Source organism: Syzygium oleosum, unplaced genomic scaffold, assembly GCF_021117445.2.
Source record: "Syzygium oleosum isolate NSW1041296 unplaced genomic scaffold, Sole_v2.1 Sole_v2.37, whole genome shotgun sequence".
Classification (NCBI taxonomy): Eukaryota; Viridiplantae; Streptophyta; class Magnoliopsida; order Myrtales; family Myrtaceae; genus Syzygium; species Syzygium oleosum.
In genome coordinates this window covers 1,876,162-1,901,173 of record NW_026607521.1, presented here as the reverse complement: position 1 = coordinate 1,901,173, position 25,012 = coordinate 1,876,162, and the positions used below count along the sequence as shown (strand labels likewise).

General features: G+C 38.6%; 3 protein-coding genes across 4 annotated transcripts; 1 reads left to right on the top strand and 2 right to left on the bottom strand.

The window, feature by feature from the left end:
* Positions 1-1,446: 1,446 nt before the first annotated feature.
* LOC115665278 (uncharacterized) lies at positions 1,447-6,557 on the bottom strand. The gene is made up of 3 exons (XM_056305304.1): positions 4,348-6,557; positions 3,035-3,145; positions 1,447-1,611 (listed from the first exon to the last, which is right to left on the bottom strand). Exon 1 carries the CDS (start codon positions 6,521-6,523, stop codon positions 4,418-4,420), a length of 2,106 nt encoding a protein of 701 aa, XP_056161279.1. The 5' UTR covers positions 6,524-6,557; the 3' UTR covers positions 1,447-1,611; positions 3,035-3,145; positions 4,348-4,417.
* Positions 6,558-8,407: 1,850 nt separating this feature from the next.
* LOC115665279 (probable uridine nucleosidase 2) lies at positions 8,408-12,633 on the top strand. 2 transcript variants are annotated; one of them, XM_056305283.1, is made up of 10 exons: positions 8,408-8,541; positions 8,654-8,769; positions 8,960-9,019; positions 9,722-9,907; positions 10,018-10,122; positions 10,457-10,553; positions 11,120-11,227; positions 11,318-11,453; positions 11,985-12,068; positions 12,195-12,633. In XM_056305283.1, the coding sequence occupies exons 1-9, from the start codon at positions 8,493-8,495 to the stop codon at positions 12,046-12,048; spliced, it is 921 nt and encodes a 306-aa protein (XP_056161258.1). In that variant the 5' UTR covers positions 8,408-8,492; the 3' UTR covers positions 12,049-12,068; positions 12,195-12,633. The 2 variants fall into 2 exon arrangements, with proteins under 2 accessions (XP_056161258.1, XP_030443010.1); XM_030587150.2 differs by lacking the exon at positions 11,985-12,068 and having other exon boundaries at positions 8,413-8,541.
* A 2,696-nt stretch (positions 12,634-15,329) lies between these two features.
* LOC115677069 (uncharacterized) lies at positions 15,330-17,839 on the bottom strand. The gene has a single exon (XM_030600116.2). It carries the CDS (start codon positions 17,755-17,757, stop codon positions 15,598-15,600), a length of 2,160 nt encoding a protein of 719 aa, XP_030455976.2. The 5' UTR covers positions 17,758-17,839; the 3' UTR covers positions 15,330-15,597.
* Positions 17,840-25,012: the final 7,173 nt, after the last annotated feature.

The window sequence follows — 25,012 nt, the reverse complement described above, 5'->3', positions numbered from 1 at the left end:
AGCAACTTGTTTAGTCTGTAACACATTGAAAAGTTACTGATGCTATTGCGAGAGTTCCAACACTTACCAACTATTTCAATAATTACGAGAGTACCAACACTTTTCAAATTACCAACTACTTCAATAATTTGTTGGTAATTTGAAATAATCAAAATAACTATAGCTGGTAACTTACACAATTCGGACTAAATAACAATATGCACATCTATAATTATGCTGGCAACTTACCAACAAATTCCAAGCTAAATAAGTTGCCGATCAGCATTTAGTTACAGGTAGGTTTTGCAATTTGCTGACACTTCTAAAAAACTATCGGCACGGGATTCACGCATAGAAAGTAAGAAATTTGGCCGAAGCAATACATTTTATTCTGGAGCTTGATTCTATCTTCGAGCTATGGTTGATTTGATATCGTTAGAACATTAGTCAATTAGCTAAGTCAGCTGAATTTGGTGCTTCGTTTAACATATAGCCCATGGTCCGCTTGTTGAATACTGCTTGGAGGCTCTTCATCTGATAAGTGTTGGCATCACCATCACCACCATGGATGGACACAGAAGAATGCAATGACCTGTGATACCAAATGCTGCTGACTTAGCTTGAATCAATGTTATAAAAAGAGGCAAATGGAGGGAGGCATTTTCTGGGTTTTTCAACCTTCATCGTATTCCTGATTGGCATTGGCATATGCTTATTAGATAAGGCCAATGAAGACAATGAGACACATTTGACAAAGTCAATGTTTGCATCCAATTTGATTAATATATTGGGCAGCCACCCTTTCAGCTGTCATTCGTGCTCCTTTCTAGAGGTTTGACCAGTTGAAGTTTTCTACAGTTCAGAAGATGAAGTAGCTTCCGGGTACGCTTTCTTGCCCCCAAAATTTGTTTTCCATTCTCTCTTTCGAGGATCGGTTTATTAATTACACCACACAACCTTCTTTTTCTTGCATTTTAGGACTCGACAACGAAATTAGGGGTAAGCACAAACAAGACAACCGAGTGAAGTTGGGAATGATGAGATGATGCACTGAACAAAAAAGAGTCCATATCAGTTCGTCAATCGCATGACGAATCACTCAAGCACAATTGAGTTTTCTAAATTATCAAATTTCCGACGTCACGTTTCTTCAGATATCCCTTTGAAGCATTCCACGACTAGCAGAATACTTCAACGACGAGAGCCCTTTTCGAATATCTGCTTTGCTTCTTTATTTCTTTATTCTTCTTATTTAATTAGATGGTTAAGGGGACCGTCTCTTGCTTATGTAATCCTATTGGCTGTATCATACCTAACAAGTTTCATTATTATCAAGTGTTCTAGCTTGTGGAACTTTTCAATGTGCTTTGGTAATCTTTCCTTGGCCAACTTGGAACGTACGATGGTCTCCGAAGTTTTGTGTCACTGGGCAAGACAGGGTAAGTGATTGGATGAAGAGTATATGCCTTTTTGATAACTTTTGCCAAAGGAAAATCCAATGCTAACTGCCTTTCCTCTTTTCTCGCGAACTCGACCGATGCGTTTAACTCGCCTTCCTTAACCTTGCAACCTCGAAAGTGATCATTTGGAATTTCTTCCTCCGTGATCTTTTTCTGTCCTGTCCTAGATATTCTGGGAAAATCAACACCATATGAGTTGACAATTCAAGTTACTAATCGTAATTGTGTCATGATAAATTAGACATATTACACGGATTCTAACTAGAACACAGCTCGGTGATCTATCATGACACGATTTCGATGCATGAATACAAGCTGATCACTATATACAGATTGCAAGATGCAACACAAAATAGCTAATCAGCATTTTTCTATTAAGGAACTAATCAGCAACGTTCTTGTGTAAATACATATCAACGTGTTTAATGCTCAAAACCATGAGATTTCAAACATGAATAATGAGTGAAACTGCATACTATGTTCATGTGTTTAATGTGTTCTGGGTTGTGCAAAAATTAGTTTTGGTGGGACACAAACGTGTTCACATTTCCTTACCAAAAAAAAAAGTGTGTTCACATTAAAAAGAAATGCTTAGCTCCATATCTGTTGCAACCCAACCACATCTTAAAACAAATGTGCCATGAGATAGAATTCCATAACGAATCTTCTCTCATTGAAGGAATGCCTTATTTCTACATAAAAGAAGTCCCATTACATAGTTACTGGGATGGACCTTCAACATTAGACGTAACTAATCCTTCTTATTACAGAAACTCCATAAGTTAATCCCACAGTATCATTGATGAAGTGTATTAAAACACCACCGGTTCAATATAAAGCTAGAAAATTAGGTCATCATGTCTGAGAGAAGATTTGAGGAATTATCATCAGGTATTTGACTCATATATCAACCACAAGCACACTTCAGTGAATCAGAAGACAATCTGGGGTGAAAAGTAGTACCGACCACCCTATCTTCTTAATTAGCTTTCCACCATGAGGCAAGTACAACTAGCATCCCTTATTAAGGACAATAAATCAACAATGCAAGTTAAACTTCTCCAGATATGAAAAATTCAAATCCCGACAATGTATGCGAGCGTATTTCTTAGACAGCATGACATATATGACACTAATTACAACATTAACCTAATGAAGTTTTCAAACAAAGCATCTCAAAAGACCAAAAACAATTGGAGCAACTATACAAACTGGAGAAGCAGCGGTATGAAAGATGCAGGAGTTTTTCGATCTTCAGTGAGATAAGGAAAAGGCATGTACAACTAAATTGCACACAGACTAAGATTAAAGCATTGAATGAGCCAACCCCATTGGCTGAAAAAATTTCTATCTATCAGGCAATGCGTAGTGTCACTACCACCCACTTAAATAGTTGAATCTGCAGCACTGAGCAGATGAACAGCATGCATCACTTCATCTTTTAGCAGTGTATTTTCAAGATTAGAACATATAACTCAAAGCAACTATTACTAAACAAGGAAGCACATCTAGCAGCACAAGCGTTTAGCAAACATAACAAGTCAAAAATAGGAGACAAGTTCTGATTCAAATTCCATATGGCTAAATCCAATCACCTTAACCAAGAGAGATTCTGGAAGAAATATCGTGTTGCTACCATCAGGCGGCATTTCATTATCCATGATGTTGGTAATGAGTAGAGTCACATAAGAACAATATTCGATTACCTACAGAATCAGTTAATATATTTGGAAGTTATGTTGCAGTTGTTGTACGTTTTCTGTGCTAGTCTGTGCATCAAAAGATGGAGGGTGGCAGGAGAATGAGAAAATGAGCTCAGAAAAATGGTTATTATTAACAAGTGCCCCTAGGGCAGTTTTTTAATACTTAATAAGAAATGTTTCGATCTTCAAACCACTAATTACACATAACACAAGTAGATTACTGCATAGGAAAAGTGCAACTTTCTTTCTTTAGCTGCTTAACGAGTGCTATCGAGGCACACCTTAACAAAACCCCAGCAAATATATACTCTGAAACAGTTTGATGAATATTTTATCCAGTACAAGGGTTACTTCAGAATGTTAGTTCATGCTCCCATTCTCTTCATCTATTAATCGCATCTTTAACTTGCTGTTGGTCATACATATGGGTTAATCATTCTCAGAGCACTGGATAATCTCTTTCTACCATTTCGGTTAATCTCTTTCTTGTATAGGTTTAAGGGACTCCCGATAAATTTTCATATGTAAGATACTTAGAAATTCCTTGGATCATAGGGTTCAAGATTGTGCTCAACAAATCACTATTAAGTTCTTTTAGTTATCGTTTCCTTAATTGTTCCTATTCCTCGCTACCATTGGATGGAAGGACAAGATGGGATCACGCTGAGAAGTATTTTCCACATATATTTGTCAGACTGCCATTGATCCATCAATATAAGTAATCATTCAATTAAGTGTCAGTTGTAGCCTTCTCCCTCACTCGCCCAAATCCCAAAAAGACGTCCCAAACTATGAGTAAGATCAAACAATAGTATCTCAATTTGGCTATTCCTTATTCATTATAGTTTCATTAATATAACTCAATGCTTTATCCTTCGTCTAAAAACCAAAAGCACCATTTTCTATAATTAATACTGATTTCATAGAACAAAGAAAGAAGTGAAAAAATCCTAGTACACCAGGTAAGTTACGTGGCCAAAAGCACAATTAGATTACAAAACCATAATTGCACGAGGATACCAAGAGCGGTGTTTTCAACCCCAACATTCCAGATTAATATCTAATTATTTTGCCCATAAAAATTCTAACACACTAATCTGTCAGATGCATATTTTTTGCCGTCTTGAATGCTGACAAATTTGAACTACATTTCAGCAGTTACAGAAAGCAAATGCATATTGGAATGAAGAAAGAAAAGAATTCACCAGTGCTCTTGAAGTGGTAATCTTTAGATTGCACCGAAGGAAAACCTCCCTCATGTTATATTTCAAGTACTTAACCTTGGTCAAGACTAGATAAATGATCCCGATGCTTGTACTTGAATAAGCTGTTCTTGTAGCATAGATTCCAGTCTGAATCACTTGAAGTTGAAGCAAGAAGGCCACCTCCATCAAAGCTTATGGACTCAACTGATTCGAATTGTTTTTGAAGGGAATGCATGTCTTCGACTTTCTGACCAGTTTCATGCTTCTCATCCACAAAATGATTTGAGCCCAAGGTAATGTTATCGTTAACATTTTCAGCAGCGACATTCTGAGTATTTACATTATGTGCGGGACTTTCATGCAACTTTAGATCAATATGGCTGCCAGTGGCGTCCTCATCATCGGATAAGCATTTGCAAAAATCATTCTCATCCATCTCAAAGATCCTATTAACTAAACCATCTCTCCAAGAGATCCTCAAATTGGATTGCGATAAATTGTCTATGCTGGAATTGGAAGCCCAATATACTTTGCTATCAAGAACATTTTGAACTTGTGCCAAATCAATGGAGTTGGATGCCATCGCTAGACAATCTAACTGGAAATTCAGATTTGTTGAATCCCATGTAGACCTAGAGTAGTCTGGAGATAGAGTGGCATTACTAAAAGATTGAGTCAGTAGATCTATCTCGGAATCTATTTGATCCTTCCTCCCATGCTGAGCATCAACCCACAACAGGCGGAAATATCCGTCTGAACTTGAGTCTGAGTTTGGGGTTCGAATAACATTTCCACTGCCCAGGGAGTCAGCAGTTAATGGGTCATCCAGTCGATCAACATCGTAACTCAATTTCCTTTCTTCCTTCGAAGAAAAATCCTTCCAAATAGGGGTCACCTCTGTTGGAGAGTAAACATCACCATTGCACTGTGAAGGCTGCAAGAATCCGTCAAATTCAAGGAATCCTCTTGAAGAAGTCACCTCAGGATCCCTTCCCCTACTATTGCTATCCGTACCTGTCGCCGTACATGTCATATTACTCTTATTACCAGCATCTGAAGAAAACACAGGACCAGACGAGGGTGAAGTAAGAGAACAGAGAGCAGACCCTTCCTCTTCAAACCTCTCAAATGGGCATGACTCATTTTCAGAACAATCTTTTTGCTCCTCGTCCTCCTCATTACATGGAGACAACAACCAATGCACGGATGCTTCGCAAAGTAAAGGTACTGGCGAGATGCTAGGTTTGTCAGCAACCCCACTATCATCATCATTGCCGTGACTACCACTAACGCTGAATTCCGACTCGTTCTCTCTAACACTAAGGATCCCCCTAGGCCTGCATTTTCTTCTATCGGCCACTCCTGAAACAACATAGCCAGCACCGAAACAAGGATGCGTGCCTCCCGTTGACGTGATCGTTCCGGAATAGTTCATCAAACCTGACCCGCCTTGTATCTCCGGAGACACGGAAGCCTGGATAGGAGGAGTCTTGATTTTGCTATTACTAGAGTTCTCCACATTTTTATCACTTGCACATGGTGTCTCTTCTCCGCCAGATCTCTTATTAATTGGAGTAGAAGTAGCATGACCATTTCCAGCAGAATCAAGCTCAATCGGTTCCTGCTTCAACGCTTCGGAACCGGATGGAAACTCAGCAGCGACATTGCCATCAGCTTCAGAAACAGAGGAACTACCGCACTTCTTGCCATTCCTAGAAGCGGCAGTTTTAGCAGATTGCCACTGGTAAAGACAGGGAGGGTTCCTCTTGAGCTTCGGCTGTTTGACTGCTCTGGGTACCTCCAGATTGGCCATCTTCGCAGCGCGATCGCGCCGGAGATCGGGTTTCGCCGGCTTCACGGGAGCCGATTTGGGCGTCCTAATCGCAGCACAAGTTCTACCGGGACCGTTCTTAGTCGAAGAAGAGTGAGAGAGGAAGAACCTGAGGCAGCCTCTCGGAGCCTCGATGGAGGCGACGGTGGAAGAAGAAGAGCAAGAGGAGGAGGAGGAGGAGGCGTTGCTGCTTCGGCCGTGGCAGACCATGCCGTTGAGGTGCCGCAGCGGGCTCCGGCCGGCCTGGTCCTTCGCCCTCCCCGGAACCGCCGCCGCGGGCGGCGGACCTGGAGCGCGTTTCCGCTGGCCGTCGGACGACGACGAGGAGTACGACGGCCGTTTCATGGTCGGAGACAGTAGAGAGAGAGAGAGAGAGAGGGGGATGGATCTCAGTGAGGCCTGAGAGTGTGTGATTTGATTTGAAAATGTGGGGTCACTTTTCTGGACATTTTCACCCTCGACATCCATCCGAAATTACGAAGATGCCGCGTGACGACGAAGAAAAAGTAACAAACGGTTAACGGGTGGAGGGAGCACGGCGGTGGCCCAATGGGAAATTGCCAGGTGTTCCTGAGAGCAAGTATGTAGGCCTAATTCCACACAAAAAAAAAATTATCAACTTTAGATCGAGAGACAATTCTAATTCAAACTTTTTTTTATCCCATAAAAATATACTAATTTTAGGTCGGGGGATAATTTTGATCCGAATTTTTTTTTGTCCCGTTAAAAACCCTTTCACTTAAAATTCTTTGCATTTTCTCAAAAACTTTCTCCAAAAGTCTTATCAAATTGAGGCTACATACACGTAGTGAATGCTAAATTGATACGTGAGGGAAGGAGTGGGAGTTTCTTTTCCCAAACCCACATGTTTTTCTTTTCTTTTTTTCTAAGAAAGTGATCATTTCAATCTTATTTATCTAATGAGAGCACTTTATGTCATGTGAGCATTTGTTTATTATTTCTTATTTTCAATAACTCAATCGAGTAAGAAAAAAAAATCTTAAAACATGTCTTTTTGATAGCATAAAAAAATTCTCTGAAGTTTTGAAAATTGTGTATAATAAAATAATTTTTAATAATTAGAATACTTATAAATTAATTCAAATTGTTATAATATAAATTTCTAAAATAAATTGGATACTAAAGTGAGGCAATTGCTTTAAAACTATAATAATTATAATTGTTGCTAATAATACATAAATTATGTTCATAATTGCATGTTGTACAATCATGAATAATTAATGACTAATTGCTATAGAAATTTTGTACCATATTGTAATATATATGTATATACGTAGCTTATGTTATATTAACTATAAAAATAAATGAATAAATAGCTAATTATATAACAATACCTTATGGATATACATATAATATCTAATAACATGTTATCGACAACGCTATCCATCATGTAATTAGCATATATGTTGATTGCTGGACTAAAATATGTAATTGGATGATTTTGGATTTTGAATTTCCTAGGGATATCGATATCAATAGGAGGAGATATCTCCAGTAAGTAATATAGATATTGAACCATTTCAATGTCAAGTTGTTTTTTGTTACGAATTCATATGAAACATATATAATGTAGATATTTAATCCATAAATTTACCTTAAATTAATTTTTTGACTACCCAAAATCTCAAACTAGTGCATTTATGACAACTTTATCTTTCGTTAAATTAGATTAATACTACAAAAAATCACAAACTGTATACATGTGACCATAAAATTCCAAACCGGTACACTCGTCAACTGCCACGCATTATCCAATTTAGTAATTTGACGGTAAAATTTAACGAAAATTAGCGATGGGTAAAATTATTATGGATGTATCAATTTAGGGATTTTTTGTGGTTAAAAAATTAATTTTTGGTAAATTTATCATAAATGTATTAATTTAAGCTTTTTCATGATATTAATCCTATATTTTATTTATGAATATTCTTAATGATTTCACGAAGAACATGATCATAAATGATTGAAGTTTGCTTCTTTTTTTTTTATCTATCTTATTTATAACTCTTCTCATTTTCTAGCTTTTGCCGCGTTTCTTGCATAACGGAGAAGTCGAACTCCACACCTATAATACTAGCATTCTTGAATCTCTTTTATCAGTAGTACCGCATTCCTATCGGCCTAAATGATGATTGCTTAAGAAGAATAAAAAAGTTCCTCCCGTTTTGCACGTGGATCGGGTAAGAAGTCCAGTTCATCGTGGACCCGCCTTCCCGGCAGACATCCTCTCGATCCGGCCGAGTCATATTGCCATAGAGAACAAGCACAGCGCTGTTTGGTCAAAGCGAAAGACATGGCCGCGAAGAAGAAGAAGATCATCATCGACACCGACCCCGGCATCGGTACGTAGAATTCGACACCCGTAAAGCTTCGATTTTTTCGTCGAATCGCCCGATTTTGGATCGTGGGCTTGTCTCGATTCTCGACGGTCATGACTCGGTTCGACGCGTTCAGACGATGCCATGGCGATCTTCGTCGCGCTGCAGTCGCCGGAGGTGGAGGTGATTGGGCTCACCACCATATACGGGAACGTCTACACGACTCTGGCCACCAGAAACGCCTTGCATTTGGTATGTGTACTTGGTGGTAGTGGGTGACAGTTTATTGCGGGAGGTTTTCCGGGATTTCATGTACTCACGTTGAACTTTTCTGGTGTTGGTTGTAGAATCGATCTCGATGTAATTTGACATTTTTTGTGGCTCAAACGTTTTGGCCTTACTTTCTTGTGTGTGTGTGTTTGTTTTTTTTTTTGTGGTGCAGCTGGAGGTTGCAGGACGGACCGACATCCCTGTGGCTGAAGGGTCCCATGTGACAATCACCGTACGCACTTTCCTACTTGCGTGCTTGTCGTGGTTTGCCCATATAGGATTCTGGGGATCCGATTGATCGCTTAGACTCGATATAGGCTTTTCAAATCATGACTCGTTACCTTGACAAAAAGACGGGTGTTGAGATGCATATGCTGTTGAAGTGAAGGGATAAACATAGTCAAGTAATTGATAGGATCTTAATCTGTAGATATAACCAGGTGGTGTTAGTAGTGGTAGTGTCAACACCAGCACATGTGAGGGACCTTGATTTTGTACTCATTTCGGTTACTGTGTGTGTCTTTGTCCTGGTACATGGGTGCATTCAACATGTAATGGGTTTCCTAGGATAGAAGAGGCTTGCGAGTCCTCTCGTTTTATTTCTCAGTGTGGGCAGCTCTCATTTGTCATTGCTCACTAAGCAACAGAATCTCTTGTTATCACCATAGCAAGTTTATATTGTAAAGCAAGAAAACACCGCAGGGCTACCTCTTGGTTCTTCATAATAATTACTGGGAACTCTTGGATGCCTTACATCATATTTGTGATGTTCTTGAACCGTAACTTTGCAGATCTCATACTTAAGTTTGATAAATTGGGATGGCGTTCTGACTGTGAGCTGATTCTCATGCACTTTCTAAATGACTTAAAGCCCAATTATTTACTTTAAAGAAACATCAGCAGTTGTTTGATTTCATCGTTGTTTCTCCTAAAGAAAGGTACAAAGCTTCGAATTGCGGATTTTGTCCATGGCACTGATGGTCTTGGCAATCAAAACTTCCCACCACCAAAAGGAAAACCAATAGAACAGTCAGCAGCCACTTTTCTCATTGAGCAAGCAAACCTTTATCCCGGGGAAGTTACTGTGGTTGCATTGGGCCCACTCACAAATATAGCACTGGTCAGATATTTGAACTTTTGTCATGCTTGTTTCACTCAGTCGAGAAAAAAAAAAAAGGGCTTGTATGGCAATGGCTTTTTCATAAGTTGTCAAATGGATGTGTAATCCAGGCTCTTCACCAAGATCCAACCTTTTCCAGAAAGATTGGGCAGATCGTGCTTCTTGGTGGAGCTTTTTCTGTGAATGGCAATGTGAATCCAGCAGCTGAAGCCAATGTAAGTTGTCAATTTTCTTCCTTTTCTCCCAAGCCATGAAAAATTTGCAATGTAATACCTGAACAGCTGCTAGAAGTTTGCTTAGAGGCTCTCTTTCTCTAATTTATTACTGAAAAGTCTGTGTGGCCCAACTTTGCTTGCTAATTGTCCTATAATAATGCTGGTGTATGTTGGGTTGGACATACCTGGTTCTATCTGAAATAACTTCGAAATGTCTGTTTATTTTTTGGGTTGTGGACAGAGTTACCAGTCGAACCTGAAGTTATTCAAATGGCTCAGGTCCAGATTTATAACTCTCCTTCTTATTCTTGTATATCTTTGACTGGCTGACCAGATTTTTGGCGACCCAGATGCTGCAGACATTGTTTTTACCAGTGGAGCTGATATTCTGGCTGTAGGAATAAATGTCACCCATCAAGTTGTTTTGACAGGTAAAGTCGGCTAGAGTTAAAATTTGCTGATAATACTAATGTTTTAATAGACTTAAAGGGATTTAGCACAGAGCACACATAGATAATGCTAGTGAATTTCTAGTGATGCTTTAGACATTCTAGTTATAAGTAAAAAGCTACCTATCTGCCTATTTTTGGAGACACTTACACTAATATTTTTCCTTCTGATGATTTAACCGAAGTGTAGATTTTACTTAAGGGCTGGAACTGTTTTTCAGCATAGTTTTGGAAGTGTACTTTCGTGACTTACCATATGGATTTTTTTTTTGGCTAAAGAATGCGCTACGGATTACAAAGCCATATTTTTTCATTGATTATGTGCGACAAATTACAAATATGCAGCTTCTTACTGTTTGAAGTGTTTTCTGGCTTAACAGTAGTGACACCAAAAGTCCGAGGCCAGTCAACAACCAGAAACTTAATCCATTTAATGGAAGATATAAAATGTTCGATGATCCTTTATATTATCAATTATATATGATTGGTTAAACTATAACAAGATTTGGATTGCCGGGTTTCATCCGAACTGTTTTGAGACACTACAGATGCAGATAGAGATAAGTTGGTTCAATCAAATGGAAGATTTGCTCAGTACCTCTCTAGAATCATGGAAGTGTACTTTTCCTATCATCGTGAAGCATACTTCACAAAAGGTATGCCTTCTGAAACATCTTGATTGAGGATATGGTTTTTATTTTCTGATCATTGTTTATATTTAACACTTATATGTCATTTTGTTGCAGGAGTTTACCTCCACGATCCAACAGCAATACTTGCAGCTATCATCCCTTCACTTGTAACTTCCACTGAAGGTGTGGTTAGAGTGCAAACAACTGGTATCACAAGAGGGCTCACTATACTATATAATAGACAGAAAAGGTAGGTAGAATCCCGCAACTCAATTATCTGGGCCCTTTCAGATCACTTGTTCTACAAATATAACATAATCTTCTTATGAGTGCTGACTGCTGATGGTGGCATCATGTCATGAAACAAGGCTTCTTGATATTAGTTGAACCTGATAAAAAGTCCAGGATCTACTATTTTGTGAAGGGCACATTTCTGGATTTGAAAATCTGCTTAAAGTCTGGAACCTCAAAGAGTCATTTCCCAAAAGTTTTGATTTTGCGAAGATGCAACAAACGGAAACAGCACAAACTCGCCCATCGGTGATTTAAGTGGGGGGTCGTGGCGGTGGGATGCTGCGCTAGCCCCCCTCGAGGACTAGTCGGGCATCACCGCTGGTTTGAGCCCTAGCTCGCCGGCCGCGCGGACACCTCGGTTATCAAAAAAAAAAAAAAAAAAAAAAAACAAACGGAAACAGCATCACCATTTGTCGAATTTGGTAGTGTTCTGGTTCCAGTCGTAGCCTTATGCTTCTTCTTGTTGCCCTTATTATTGACTAACCAGATTTGCATCACAAGTACCCTTCAAAGGGACAGAAATATTTTTCTCTTCTATTGTTGCTGAATAACAAAGAATAGAACTATCGAGGTGAGGTAGTGTTTCTAAATTAAACTGTAGGAGGTTGGATCGTCCTCATATGTGATGCTTGTAGAAAGTTCCTTCTCTTGAGTATGCTTGTTCTAACCACTCAGCTATACCCACTTCGTTAAATAGGTTCGGTGAACACACAGAATGGTCCGACAAACCGACAGTGAAGGTGGCGGTGACTGTTGATGCTCCCTCTGTTGTGAAATTAGTCCTGGATCGACTCATGGAGTCGTGACTTGAGATGGCCCCAGGTAATTGATCGAATGAATCGGATGAAGCTTCTGTAAACCAATGAAGGCTTTGTTCGAAGGTCACAGTGCCAGATGATTAACTTAGATGAGTGGAATCAAAATGTTCGTTGCCAAGGGCGGATTCAGAAATGCCTAGGTCCATGCTCGTTGCCACAACTCAATCATCTGATTTGGTTTTCTGGTAACATGTTGAACTGACCGTGTGCTTCTTGCAATAAGTATGTCCCATTTCTGAGTCTGAATTAACTGTCATAATTTGACATGTCGCTTGAAACGAAACCTTCCCCTTATTGGCTTCCTAAAGGCTTAGCAAATGTCTCTGGGATCGTCTCGGGAATAGGCCTGTGTGGTAAGCTACTTGGAGTTCATCTAACTTACGAAGGAAGAAAGGAAGATGTAATTTGGAAGATTGAACCTTTTTTCCTCCACTTTGCCCCGTGGCCTCTTCACTAAAATGTGCATGTCACGATGGACAGAATTTAAAACCAACAAATAGCAAATCTTAGGAAAAAGAAGTGAGGATTGAGATTCTTTTTAAGATGAATTTGCTTGCACAAATAATTCATTCGACGGAAAAAACACATTAGCATATCAAATTTCAGTGGTTAATATGCATCGTCTTCTTATTTTCTTTTTCCGTTTTCATATTTCCCTCTTTCTCCTTCTTCCTTGGACTGATGGCTCTGTGAACAAAGCGCCGTCGCCGGCGGCCACCATCGATCGCCACTTCAGGCATTGCCAGGCCCCTTCTCTCCCTCCCTTCTCTCTTTGTTGTGATTTGAGGTCACGTAAGCCCTGTGACCTCCTTGAGTGGCTGAGAACAATTAACGTTTTTCGGGGGAGAGGAGGAAAAAGGCCCTTCAGGATGGCGATGCAAGAGCGAGAAATGATGCTACGGCGAACGGCGGCGGCGGTGTTTAGTGTTGCTGAGGCAAGGAAGAGAGCAGAGAGGAAGATTTGGAGATTAGGGATGGCCGTGGAAAGCCAGCATATCGGAAAATATGTTTCAACCTTTGCCCGGTCTTATTATTTAGGAAAATGAATCGATAATAAATACTTCCATCATCAACGACAATCTATACTTAAAGTATATTGTCGATAATGGATATAATTTTAGATAACTCATTTTCAAATTATTATTTTTTTGCGAAATAAACAAAGCAATTGTGCGTAAGGTTTTCGAAAGTATAAGGGTGACTTTAGGTATTCAACCTCATGCAAAAAAGGAAGAAATAATTCCACACTTGAAATTGAAAGATTTCATTTATTTACAAAATTCGTGTGTGTGTGTCTATATATATATATATATATTTTGAAAATGATACTTTCACATTTTTTTAAACTCTATATATTGATTGGACTGATTTGCTCTTATAGCGTATCCATGAGCTCCATGAGGATTCTTGATATGTATGAACACAGTAATATGCTCTTCCAAATTAGGTAGAAAATCAAAGTAACTGGATACACTTATATGTAATCATCGTAAGATTTTTTTTTCTACATCGCTATAATTCTTTCAATTTCGTTTTAAATTATACACAACTGATTCAATATGAATTATAAAACATAAAGTAACATAAACTTTCATAATATTCTAAATCATTAGCTTTATTATTTGTTAAAACTAAGTAAATTTCTTTCCTTGGTGCAATTTATTCACTTATTTAGACAAGTAATACTTTAAGTTTTAACTAACTATTCAGTAGCAATATATTTTTTATATCGTCTTCTTTCCATTTTGATTTAATAACATATCTCTCTTCGCTAGTTTTTTATTTTATATTAGCGAATATTTTCCATTAGGAACGTGATTATTAAGTTCGTTATTCATTATTCACTTAATCGAATAAGCTGTACTTGAAATTTAAAATAATAATGAGATACATATTTTACATTTTTTTAGTAACTCCAGTGAAATGTATTTAGGGAAAATTGTCAAATCAGTCCTAAACCTATTGTACGGCGGCCAATTCAATCCTAAACCTTTTAATTTTGCCAATTCAGTCCTAAACCTTTCTAATTCTTGCCAATTCAGTCCTTCCGGTCAATTTTGGCCGGCCGGCGCTGACGTGGCCGCCGGCCGGCGCCGGCCGTCCGGTCAACACTGACGTGGCAATTTTTAATTAAATTTTTTCAATTTTTTAATCTTTTTTTCTTTTTTTTTTCTTTTTTTTTTTTTTTTTCTTCCTCCGCCGGTCCGCGCGGCGGCGGCCAGGAGGGGAGGGTCGGCGAGGTCGACCTCTCCGGCCTCGCCGTCGCCTGGTTCGCGACGGCGAGGCCGACTCGCCGTCGCTCGGGCGAGGCGAGGCCTCGCCGCCGGCTGGGAGAGGCGAGGCCCGGCCGCGGCGAGGCCGACCTCGCCGTCGCCCGGGTCGCGACGGCGAGGTCGGCCTCGCCGCTGCCGCGGGCGAGGCGCTGCTGGGCGAGGCGAGGCCCAGCCGCGGCGAGGCTGAACTCGCCGTCGAGTTTATTATTAGAATTTGTTTCAGTATAAGTTGCACAAGCGGTCAAGAAAATATCGGTTACATAATTTTTAGGAGTATTTTTGGAAGATATTCTCTCTTGACCCGTTTAAATGCAATATGAGATAACAGTTCGGGGATGACAAATAAGTTAAAGGTCGTTGTTGCTTGTGTACGATGAACAATGACATGTATGAACTCAAGCGCGACGTGGCAAGGACGAACAAAAATATTCTCTCAATTTCAACTTCAAGTACGTAACTTGTGCAGACTCTTTTTTTTTTGGGTCGAAAACTTTTGCGACTTTTAACTACATAACTCTCTGGTGAATTGATCCTTTCCGGTGCTTTACCACGGTGAATTGAGCAACTTTCTTTAGGTTCATAGGAATATAAACAACCGGTTGTCTAATAGAAATCAATGAATCTAATTGTATGTGTTTTCTATCTTGTTGTGACCCAACACCACTTACTTTGCTTGTGCTTTAATATCTCAACGCAAACTTCATCCATCGCGCAATATCCACTGCATTCTGACACGCCATCCATTATTTTATTCGCACAGGAATTACATGAAAACACAAATCACAAATATAAAATCGCATATAGTCCTAAATCTCGTATCGATTATTCTATAGCAATCGAAATATAGCTTCCATCACAAAATACAACAAGAATCTACATTATTTTACACACAATCACACAAGAAATGTGAAACCGATTGAATCGATAGCGTTGCAACGAATCGTAAATTCGCTAAGCGAAGGCTTGCCGTCTAGATAATTATCCATTACTCGGCATCTCGTGATGAAATTCACAAAGATGGCGGTTGTGCATCTGATAATATCTCCGAAATTAGCTCATCCCGTTCTCCATAAAATAAGCCCCATTCAGGATTGTAGAGACAACCGAAATGAGCCATCAATAGCCAAACAAAGGCAAGAAGCTCTCCACCTTTGCGAAGCACTTGCACATGTGCCTCTCCCTTAATATGACTTGCTGCATATGACAACATCTCAACCCACACCACGCCCATCACCTCCCACTTCCTTTCCCCAAGCCTTTCCATCTCGTGGGCCAAACGGATCCCCGCGTCGAACGAGGTTCCTGACGAGTTTTTCTCGAACAATGCCGCGCATAGCCCCTCTAAATCGTTGGCTCCCATGTAGCGTAGATCCCATAAAATTACGTCTAATGTAAATTGGGCAACGCCCACCACGGCGGACACCACATTAGACTGATTAAATAAAAGATAGACCATGTAGTCGGATAGGAACTTGCTGAATTCCCTTTTGTCATCTCTCACGCATTGTTTCTCTTTGTTGTACCATATTTCCGTAGCAATATGCCACATTATAATACTGCCACCATAACTAAGCTTGGTGATATACACTAAAAGATTTTCGCAATCGATCTCTTCCAGTCTACTCTTGAGAAACATACCACTTCTAGTCTCAAGTATCACCCTCACCTCTGTCAGATCACTCAATTTCTCGGATTTACGTTTCACCTCCTCAAAAATAAAGATCCATAACTCCTTAATGAAGGGATTCTTGGACACGAACATTGTATCCGCTACTCTCTTACGAAGACCACACGCTCTGGCAATTTCCTTACCAACTCGAAGAATTAAATTGATGTTCTTCAATGGGAAACTGCAGATTTTAGAAAAAGCGATGATGCCCCAGCCCCAATCAAGCTTATAAATCTTTCTCGGACTCTCTGTCAAACTCAGGGATAAGAGGTTGCAAGCAGAAATCGATTCTGACCATCTTCTAAATATTAAATGTGTATCTAAGACTTCGTAAGCAACACTGGTGTTAGGCTCTGCTTCACATGGGACGAATCGGTGCTTCCTCAGTCGATCCATGACGGATACTAACTTGTGAAGAATCAAATTTAGTTTATGTGATCCTCGGTTGCACCACATGATTCTGGCAACAGTCCAATCGGATGAAACGAGCATAAACAGAGTTATCACATCAAGAACAATCCCTCCAAAAAGAAGGGAATAAGTAATTTCCACATCGAGTTTAGAGAGCCGATGCTTCTTCAAGTGATTGAACAGGACAAAGGCTATCGCAACGTTAGTGAAGGCTATGAAGCGGAAAATGTAGCTCCACTTGGACCTTATTGCCAACGCTTTTGTGTGGAGCATCTCGTACATGAATTGGAGTTCGATTGATATCACCCTCAAGGCATCCAACGCAGGAACTTGGTAGAAATATTTGCGGCTGATTTCGCGTTGGTCGGATGTAAAGAGGAGATCTCCGAGTAAGACCTTATTGATGTCAAAGAACACGTAAGCATGTTTCACCGCAATGCTCTCGGCAAGGTATGCTTTGTTTTGATCAGAATATTCATTCCCTATACTAGAGAGTTCTTCAACCATACCATTACCTTTATCTATGACAAGAGTAGCATGCCCCGATGGTTGCTCCCGTGGGCGCACCCATTCCTTGAGCCTTGGAAGGCTTGATAAATAAAGTGCCAGTGTCCTCTCCACATTTTTTATGACCCCGGCAAGAAACACCAGTATCGTTGGGATCATCAATGACTTGTCGCTTGGAAATATCTGCACGAAGACATAAATGGTAGCACAGACTTCGAAGACAAGATTGAGCAGGTGCCGTTGCCAAAGCGAACTATCCACTAGGGAGAACGCCGTGATGGTGTCCGAACCGCCAAGATGTAACAAGAGAAATGAGGCCCAAAATGCTTGAAGAACTCCATCTACTTCAGTTGTACAAGTTGCCGAATTGCATTTGTTGTGAGAGATGAGCCCGATCCCAAATATGGCTACCCGGTCAGCCATCAAATAGGACAACCACAAGAGGAAATTAAGGAGGCAGTTCGCTATTTTCTTTCTAAGGGGTGCAAATAGAATGAGAAAGATCTGAAGCGAGATGCTCAGTATGACAAAGCCTTGGATGTTCCATTTGTTCCACAGATCCCAAATGTAGTTTAATGCCATGTTTTTGCTTAGTTTGAATGTTATCGCTCCTCTCTAATATAATTTTGGTTACAACGAAAAGTATAGGAGGAATTTGGGGAACACACATGTTGAGATGATTCCTTGCTTGTTTGTCAAGAGACAACATCTATTAAAAAATCCAAAATGGTAAAGTAATCGATTTATTCAGCAAAATAAACACAAGCAAAGTATCTCATGCATTAAATGTAAGAAGAAAAGTATCTCATTTATGGATGATGTTTATTGCTTTATGCCAAGTTGATGCTTTATCGTCGAATCAGTCCTTTATCAGTTCCACTATTCATCCATCCATTCCATGAATAACTGCAAGCAATGTATCTCATGCATTAAATGGCAGACTCATGCATGGGTGATGCTTATTGCTTTGTGTCGGGTTGGTGTTTTATCATCAAATAGGTCCTTTCTCAATTACTTGCGCGTCCATGATAGGTGATACCACATCTAACACAATACTTGATATTATTGATGAATAAGAACATATCTAACAAGTCATATGAGTGTGCTTGCATAGGATAAGTAGGTTATCTTCCGTATTAGGAAAATAAAATCCTCTCAAACCAACTTAAAATTGAGAACCTGACCGGCCAAACTTATATTTATGTATGGTTTATGTTCAAGGGATGTAATCATGCTAGTTGTCTCGTCTCATCCTTGTGAGCATCACCAACTTGACGATTAAGATGCTTCAAATTTATTGTTATATATAGGTTACTCTTTTTAACTTTACATCAATCCAAGATAGATCATCCCAGTTAAAAAACTCAACAATTCTGCAAAATATCATATAAACATTAAAATCAAGAATTAACAAAATCATATAACACCCAACAAATTAGTTTAATAGTTACATGTTTGGTTAAGATATAATGAAGTCATATTTGGATCTCAATGTTTCTCACTTGGAATAATCGAAAGATTGTACTCACCATTTTATAGGTGGAGTCTTATACAATACTATATAATTAATACACATGCATAAGGCAGTTTGCATGCATCCATAATGGTATATTGTGCCGAAAAATCGGAAATTCATGTTATCGGACAAAACCATATATATTTGCTGGAGAATGGACTGGTATTGTTTAATGAGATTAGTCAATAGGAGCTATTCCTCATTTACAGAACCATAGAAAAAACCAAATAAATAGATTGGAATCAAAGACCGCAAGGATCAAATTAACTAAAATTAAAGTTTACATACCAAATTGAACATTGACTAAGAGTTCAAGGACTAAATTTGGTAATCTTTTCTTTATATTAATAAAAGAAATACTAAACTGATTTATAAAACCGAGTTGTAAATGATAGGATCCATCTTTATTGAATATTTGAACATGACTCAGTTGTTCAAGTAGCTAACCACAGTTTGTTGCGTCGTTTCTTCTATATATTAGTGTCTCATTTGTTGTTCAATTTTGTAAGCAGTGCTTATAATGATCTTAGAGTGGGTCCTTTTCTTCTTGGGAAAATATCAAAAACACATCGTATTGTTGACCAATGACTACTTACAATTTCTATTTATGCAAGTACCATTCACATCCCTCTAAGAAAAATCCTACATTGAAAAGACCAAATTACCCCTTTTTACAAACTCATTTTAGCATCTTGCTTAGGGTATGGATGTTTTAGTTTTTGATTGATTTTTTTTAGAATTTTAGGTGGTTGTGAGAATTTAGGATTTAATTAGGAATTGACGTTTTTTTGAAGAAAATGATTTTTTCGTAAATAGGGACACTAAGATAATTCATGTGAAGATGTACAGTGGCTTTCATTTGTAAAACTCTAGTAAATTTTTGGTATTTTCAAAAGTAGGTCTATAAGTGGTCACTTGATGAAGGTTAAGGTATGTTTTTGGTATTTTGATTTTTTTTGTTTTAACTTGGACCAGAGGTGATATTCCTTTCTTTTTTGTGTTTTTTTTTTCTGGAATATCTCACTAAATGTTCTTAACTTGTACATGACTCATGAGTTGCGTTCTTTTCTTCTTTTGAATTCTTTTGCCGGAGTCTGTGAATCACGTTGGAGCGATACGTTCATAAATCGGGTGCACATGAGCCTAGTCAATCTCAGCCATTGAAACATGAATTCCATTTGGGGTCCACATAATTCAAAGATGCATGGCCTCATCATCATTTGTTCATTTCGCCGTTGCTTCTCCTAAACAAAGATGCGAAGCTTCAAATTGCGGATTTTGTCCATATGGCGCTGATGGACTTGGCAATCAAAACTTCCCCCCACCAAAAGGAAAACCAAAAGAGCAAGCAGCGGCCACTTTTCTCATCGAGCAAGCAAACATTTATCATATCACTGCTCAATTTTTAAGCTTGTTTCATTGGCATGTGAATGTCTTTTGCATGAGCATTCACTTTGAACTCTTCCACGTATTCGACATCATTTCCTTGCATAACTCTTACGCGTCTATTTTGCTATATGCGCTTGTCTGCATCATTTGTACATATTCAACTCGTTTATTAATCGTTTCATATCTTTGAAAACCAAGCACGACAACTTTGTTAAACGAGTTGCACAACATTATACATTTAAGATATAAATGGGTGTAGTACCATGCCTAGTGTATCTAATCAGATCTTTATGACACGGGTAATGTGTTGAATCATTTAACTAGTCGTGTATAAGCGTTTTATAAATAAATTAAAAAGGTCAATTACCAAATGTCATGTACATTATTTGTGTATAAAAAGATTAATCCGTTTAAACTCTTACAATCATGTGTCCTTTTCACGTCATGTTAACGAGTTGTGTCGAAAATTGGTTGTCCAACAAAGCGATGCTACAATCGACTTTTTTTCTTTAACTTGGACCCACTTCATGCTGTTTTATTTTCCTTTTTTTCTTTAACTTAGATCCATTCATGTTCTTTTTCTTTTCCCTTTTTTCTTACGATCCCCACACAATGTTCTTTAACTTGCGAGAAATTACGTAATTCGTGATTCACGTTTTTTTTCTTTTTAAAAAGATTTTGGCAGGAACTCGTGAGTCACGTTGGTGTCCTATAATTGATTGATGCGCAACTCTTGGCTCTTCGTTCGAAATTTACTGGTTAGATCTGTGTTGTTGAGCTCCATTACATTTGTCAATTATTCTACTGACAGCAGAGAAAATAAACTTGTGAAATACTTAAATTAATAGCTATTATTACGTGCATGAAAATTCTGTTTAAAGTAACTGAAAGAAAAACAATAAGGAACAAAATCTATCGAAAGTGACTACCTGTGTTTGGTTATCCGGATTTTTAAACAGGATAGGACTGGATAGGATAGGTTAAGAAATCCTGGGATTTCTTTATATCCTATCCACTATTTGGTGGACTACGGATTTAAAGTCGGATAGGATAATTTTTTTTTTGTTGCTATGCACGGGTCCAGAGGAGTCGGTGAAGGAAAAAAAGCCGATAAATTTTTTTGGTGAAAGCGCACAAGGTGTGGGGATAAAGATGACAACGAGTGGAGTGTATGGTTTATGGAAAAATAGGCATTAGAAATCCTATCCAGGTCTATCCTACCCCCTCTCGGATTTTTTTATCCGGGCTATATCCGGTCTATATCCGACCTTATCTTATCTTGGACCACCACCAAACACAGGATAGGATAAAACATATCCTATCCTGGCTTTTATCCGGTCGTCCAAACACAGCCCACGTGGAAATGGTATGCATTCATTTTTTTTTAGTTCAAGTGAACAACTGCATTTATGAAACTCACTTGTCAAATTTGAACCAATTGTTTAGCCATCGGTTTGAAATAATGTTTACTCTTTGCACGCATTTTCCCAAATCTTATTGATCGTAACTTGATTTCTCATGTTCTTTGGAGTATATCATTATTATGCTAAATTCGCCACCAACCTATTCTAAACTGGTTAAGAGTCCAGCAAAATGCGGAAGGTCGCCTTACCTTACAAATAAGATATTCAGGTTCAAGGACTTGCTAAATTGAACAAATTCCCCTTCATCGATACCTCTTTTCTTTACACGAAAACATTTTCAAACATGAAATTGACCACTAATTGACTAATATGCCCTCTCAAACTTCTTATAATTACCAAAATACCCCTAAATTCAACTTTATGTAAAACTATATCACTTGTACCTCGAAGCATGACAGGCAATTCATCATTAAAAATCTTTCTTTCGTCCTTTTTCTTTTGTAGAAAATAGATTCCAAATTTCTTAAGAATATGCAATAATGGGCTTTGGAAGGCTAGTAGTTTGTTAAAGACAACGTCAGTTTCCTCCTACTTCTCCTTGCAAGCTAGCTGATGAGATTATCAACCCAGTCATTTGCTTGCAATCCAGATGGAGAAATAGCCTTGCAAAGCCCAAATAGAGTCACCAAGAGAAAGTCACGAAAACTCCAATCTGGTCTCTGTTCACCTTTAATTTCCTAAAAAGTTCACCAGCATTTACATAGTGTCCTAATTGATACCCTTCGAAACTCTAGCTGCCAAAGATTTACCCATCATAGCCCGTGAAGGACGCTTTAAATGATTAAATTGCTGGACCACCAGATTTTTTGTCAAAGAATAGCAAATTTGATAGGAAATATTGATATGTTAGCAGGTACAAGCACCGTAGTGGAGCATTCTCACGCTATGACCCCTCTCGTCCAACACAGCCTTATCATGGATCCCACCTCTTTCTAATAAGGTACATCAAGATCAATCTAGTGAAACCTAACGGGCCAATTGAGAATACAGGCCCGAAGCTAGAGGCTCGGTATGGCCAAGCCCCTTACATGTTCCATTTGTTTCGCAGATCTGAAATGGAGCCGAATGCCATGTTTTTGCTTAGTTTGAATGTCATCGCTCCTCTCTAATATAATTTCGGTTATAGCAAAATGTATAGGAGGGATAATGGGGAATGTGTGTGTGAGTTTATATATATATAGTTGAGATGACTCCTTACTCGTTTGTCAAAAGACAATATCCATTCAAAACCCTAAGAAGGCAAAAGAATAGTGAACCAACCATTTTCGCGAATGAACAGAAGTAAGTTGCCTCATGCATTAAATGAAAGAAGAAAAGTATCTCATGCATGGATGATTTTTATTGCTTTTGTGTTGATTTGGTGTTTTGTTGTCAAACTGGCCCGAGCTCAATTCTATTTGCACATCCACCATAACTGCGCAAGTTTCTAACTATAAAACTTTAGTATCGATCATTAGTTTAGTGAAATGTTTGGTGATACCATATATAACAAGACACTTGAGATTCTTGATGAATAAGATACTATCTAACAAGTCATATAAGTGTACTTGCATAGGATAAGTAGGTCATCCTCCATATCAAGAAAATAAAATCCTCTTAAAAAAATTTAAAATTGAGAACCTAACAGGCCATATTTATAATTATGTATGGGTTACATTCAAAGGAGGTAATCACACTAGTTGTTTCTCCTCACCCTTTCCAGTATCAACCACTCGACAAATAAGATGGTTCAAATTATAGTTATATATAGGTTACTCTTTTCAATATATCTAGTGAATTTACATCAATCCAAGATAGATTAACGTATTGAACCGGTCGTGTCTAAACGTGTCATAAACATATTAAAAAAGGATCGAATAGCAAAGGACACGTTTATTATTTGTATTAATCCGTTTAAACTCAATCTGAATGCACTAACGATCACGTGTCCTTTTCAGGTCATGTTAACGAGTTGCGTTGAAAATTGGCCGGATCTCCTTGGCCATTCAAGCTGAAACCCGAGCACTTCTTCAAGCTCTGCAATACCTCCTCTCAAGAAGACACAAACGTCTCCAAGTTGAAGTACACTCTAACCGTTTGGCTTTAGTTCAAGCATTGAATAGCACCTATCAGTTTATGTGGGAAGTAAAAGTACTTATCGTGTAGGCCCGTGACCTATTGGGCCAACTCTCAAATGTTTTATTAGCCCATTGTGAAAGAGAAACCAATCGAGCAGCGGATTGAGTAGTTAAGGTCCATAAACAAAAACAATCTTCCACCACATTGGGTAGCACATCCCCCTCAAGCTCTTTGAAATTTGCTCAGTTTTTGATGCTCCTTTTATGGGATCCTGCGTCTCATTACCTTCGGAATTGAACAAAAGTTCTCTTTGACCAACAAAAAGAAAAAGCAAAGCGATGCTACAATCCTGAACCCGACTCTTTAACTTGGACCCACTTCATGTTCCTCTTCTTCTTTTTTTCCTTCTCTCGTCTGTAATTTAGACCCATTTAAGTTCTTCTTTTTCCCTTTTTTTCTTCACGGTCCTCGCGCAATGTTCCTAACTTGCAAGAAATTATTTGATTCGTTAGTCACGTTTTCTTTATTAAAATGTTTTGAAGGAATATGAGAGTCACGTTCAGGTCCCAGGGTGATGCACGACTCTTGGCTCTTCATCCGAGATTTGGTGATTAGATTTCTGTTGGCAAGTTCCTTTACATTGGTCAATTATTCCACCACCAGTAGAGAAGATAAATCTTATAGAGCACTTGAATTAATAGCTTATTCAATTTTTCCCTTTGCACGGACCCTCGTAAATCCTACCAATTACACACGTTCTTTGAAGTAAATCATTATTATGATAGATTTGCCAGTAACTTGTTCTAGAACGGATAGAAACCCAATAAGATGTGAAAGGCCACCTTAGAGTCCGAACCCGATATTCGGGTTTAGGGACTTTCCTATGCTAGATTAAACTAACTCCCCATTCATCATCACTACCTCTTTCTTCTTATTTTGAAAACATCTTCAAACATATAAAATTAACCATAAATTGACTCATATTCCCTCTCAAACATTTTCAAATAGATAAACTTGGAAAATGACCAAAATGCCCTTCAAATTGAAAAATTGACTAATATAACCCTCACACTTAATCGAAAAACTAAGTATCAACAATGGCACAACAGATAAAAATTCAAGGATCATTAACGTCATTGTCCCTCTTGCTGACAGGTAAGAGAGGTATATCCCACCTATAGAAGAGCTAGGGACTATCATTTGGAAGGCTAGTTGCTTGGCAAAAACAAAGTTCCCTCCATTTCTCCCAGCAGGCTAGCTGATGTGATTTTCACCCAGTCATTTTCTTGCAAGCTCAAGAAAGATGTGGAAAGTCATGCAAGTCCAAATAGAGTTACCGAGAGAAAGTCACGGAACTCCAATCTGTTCTTTTTCCACCTTTAATTTCTAAAAAGTTGGCCACATCTACATATTTCTAACAGAAACACTTCGCAACTCTAGCTGCCAAAGA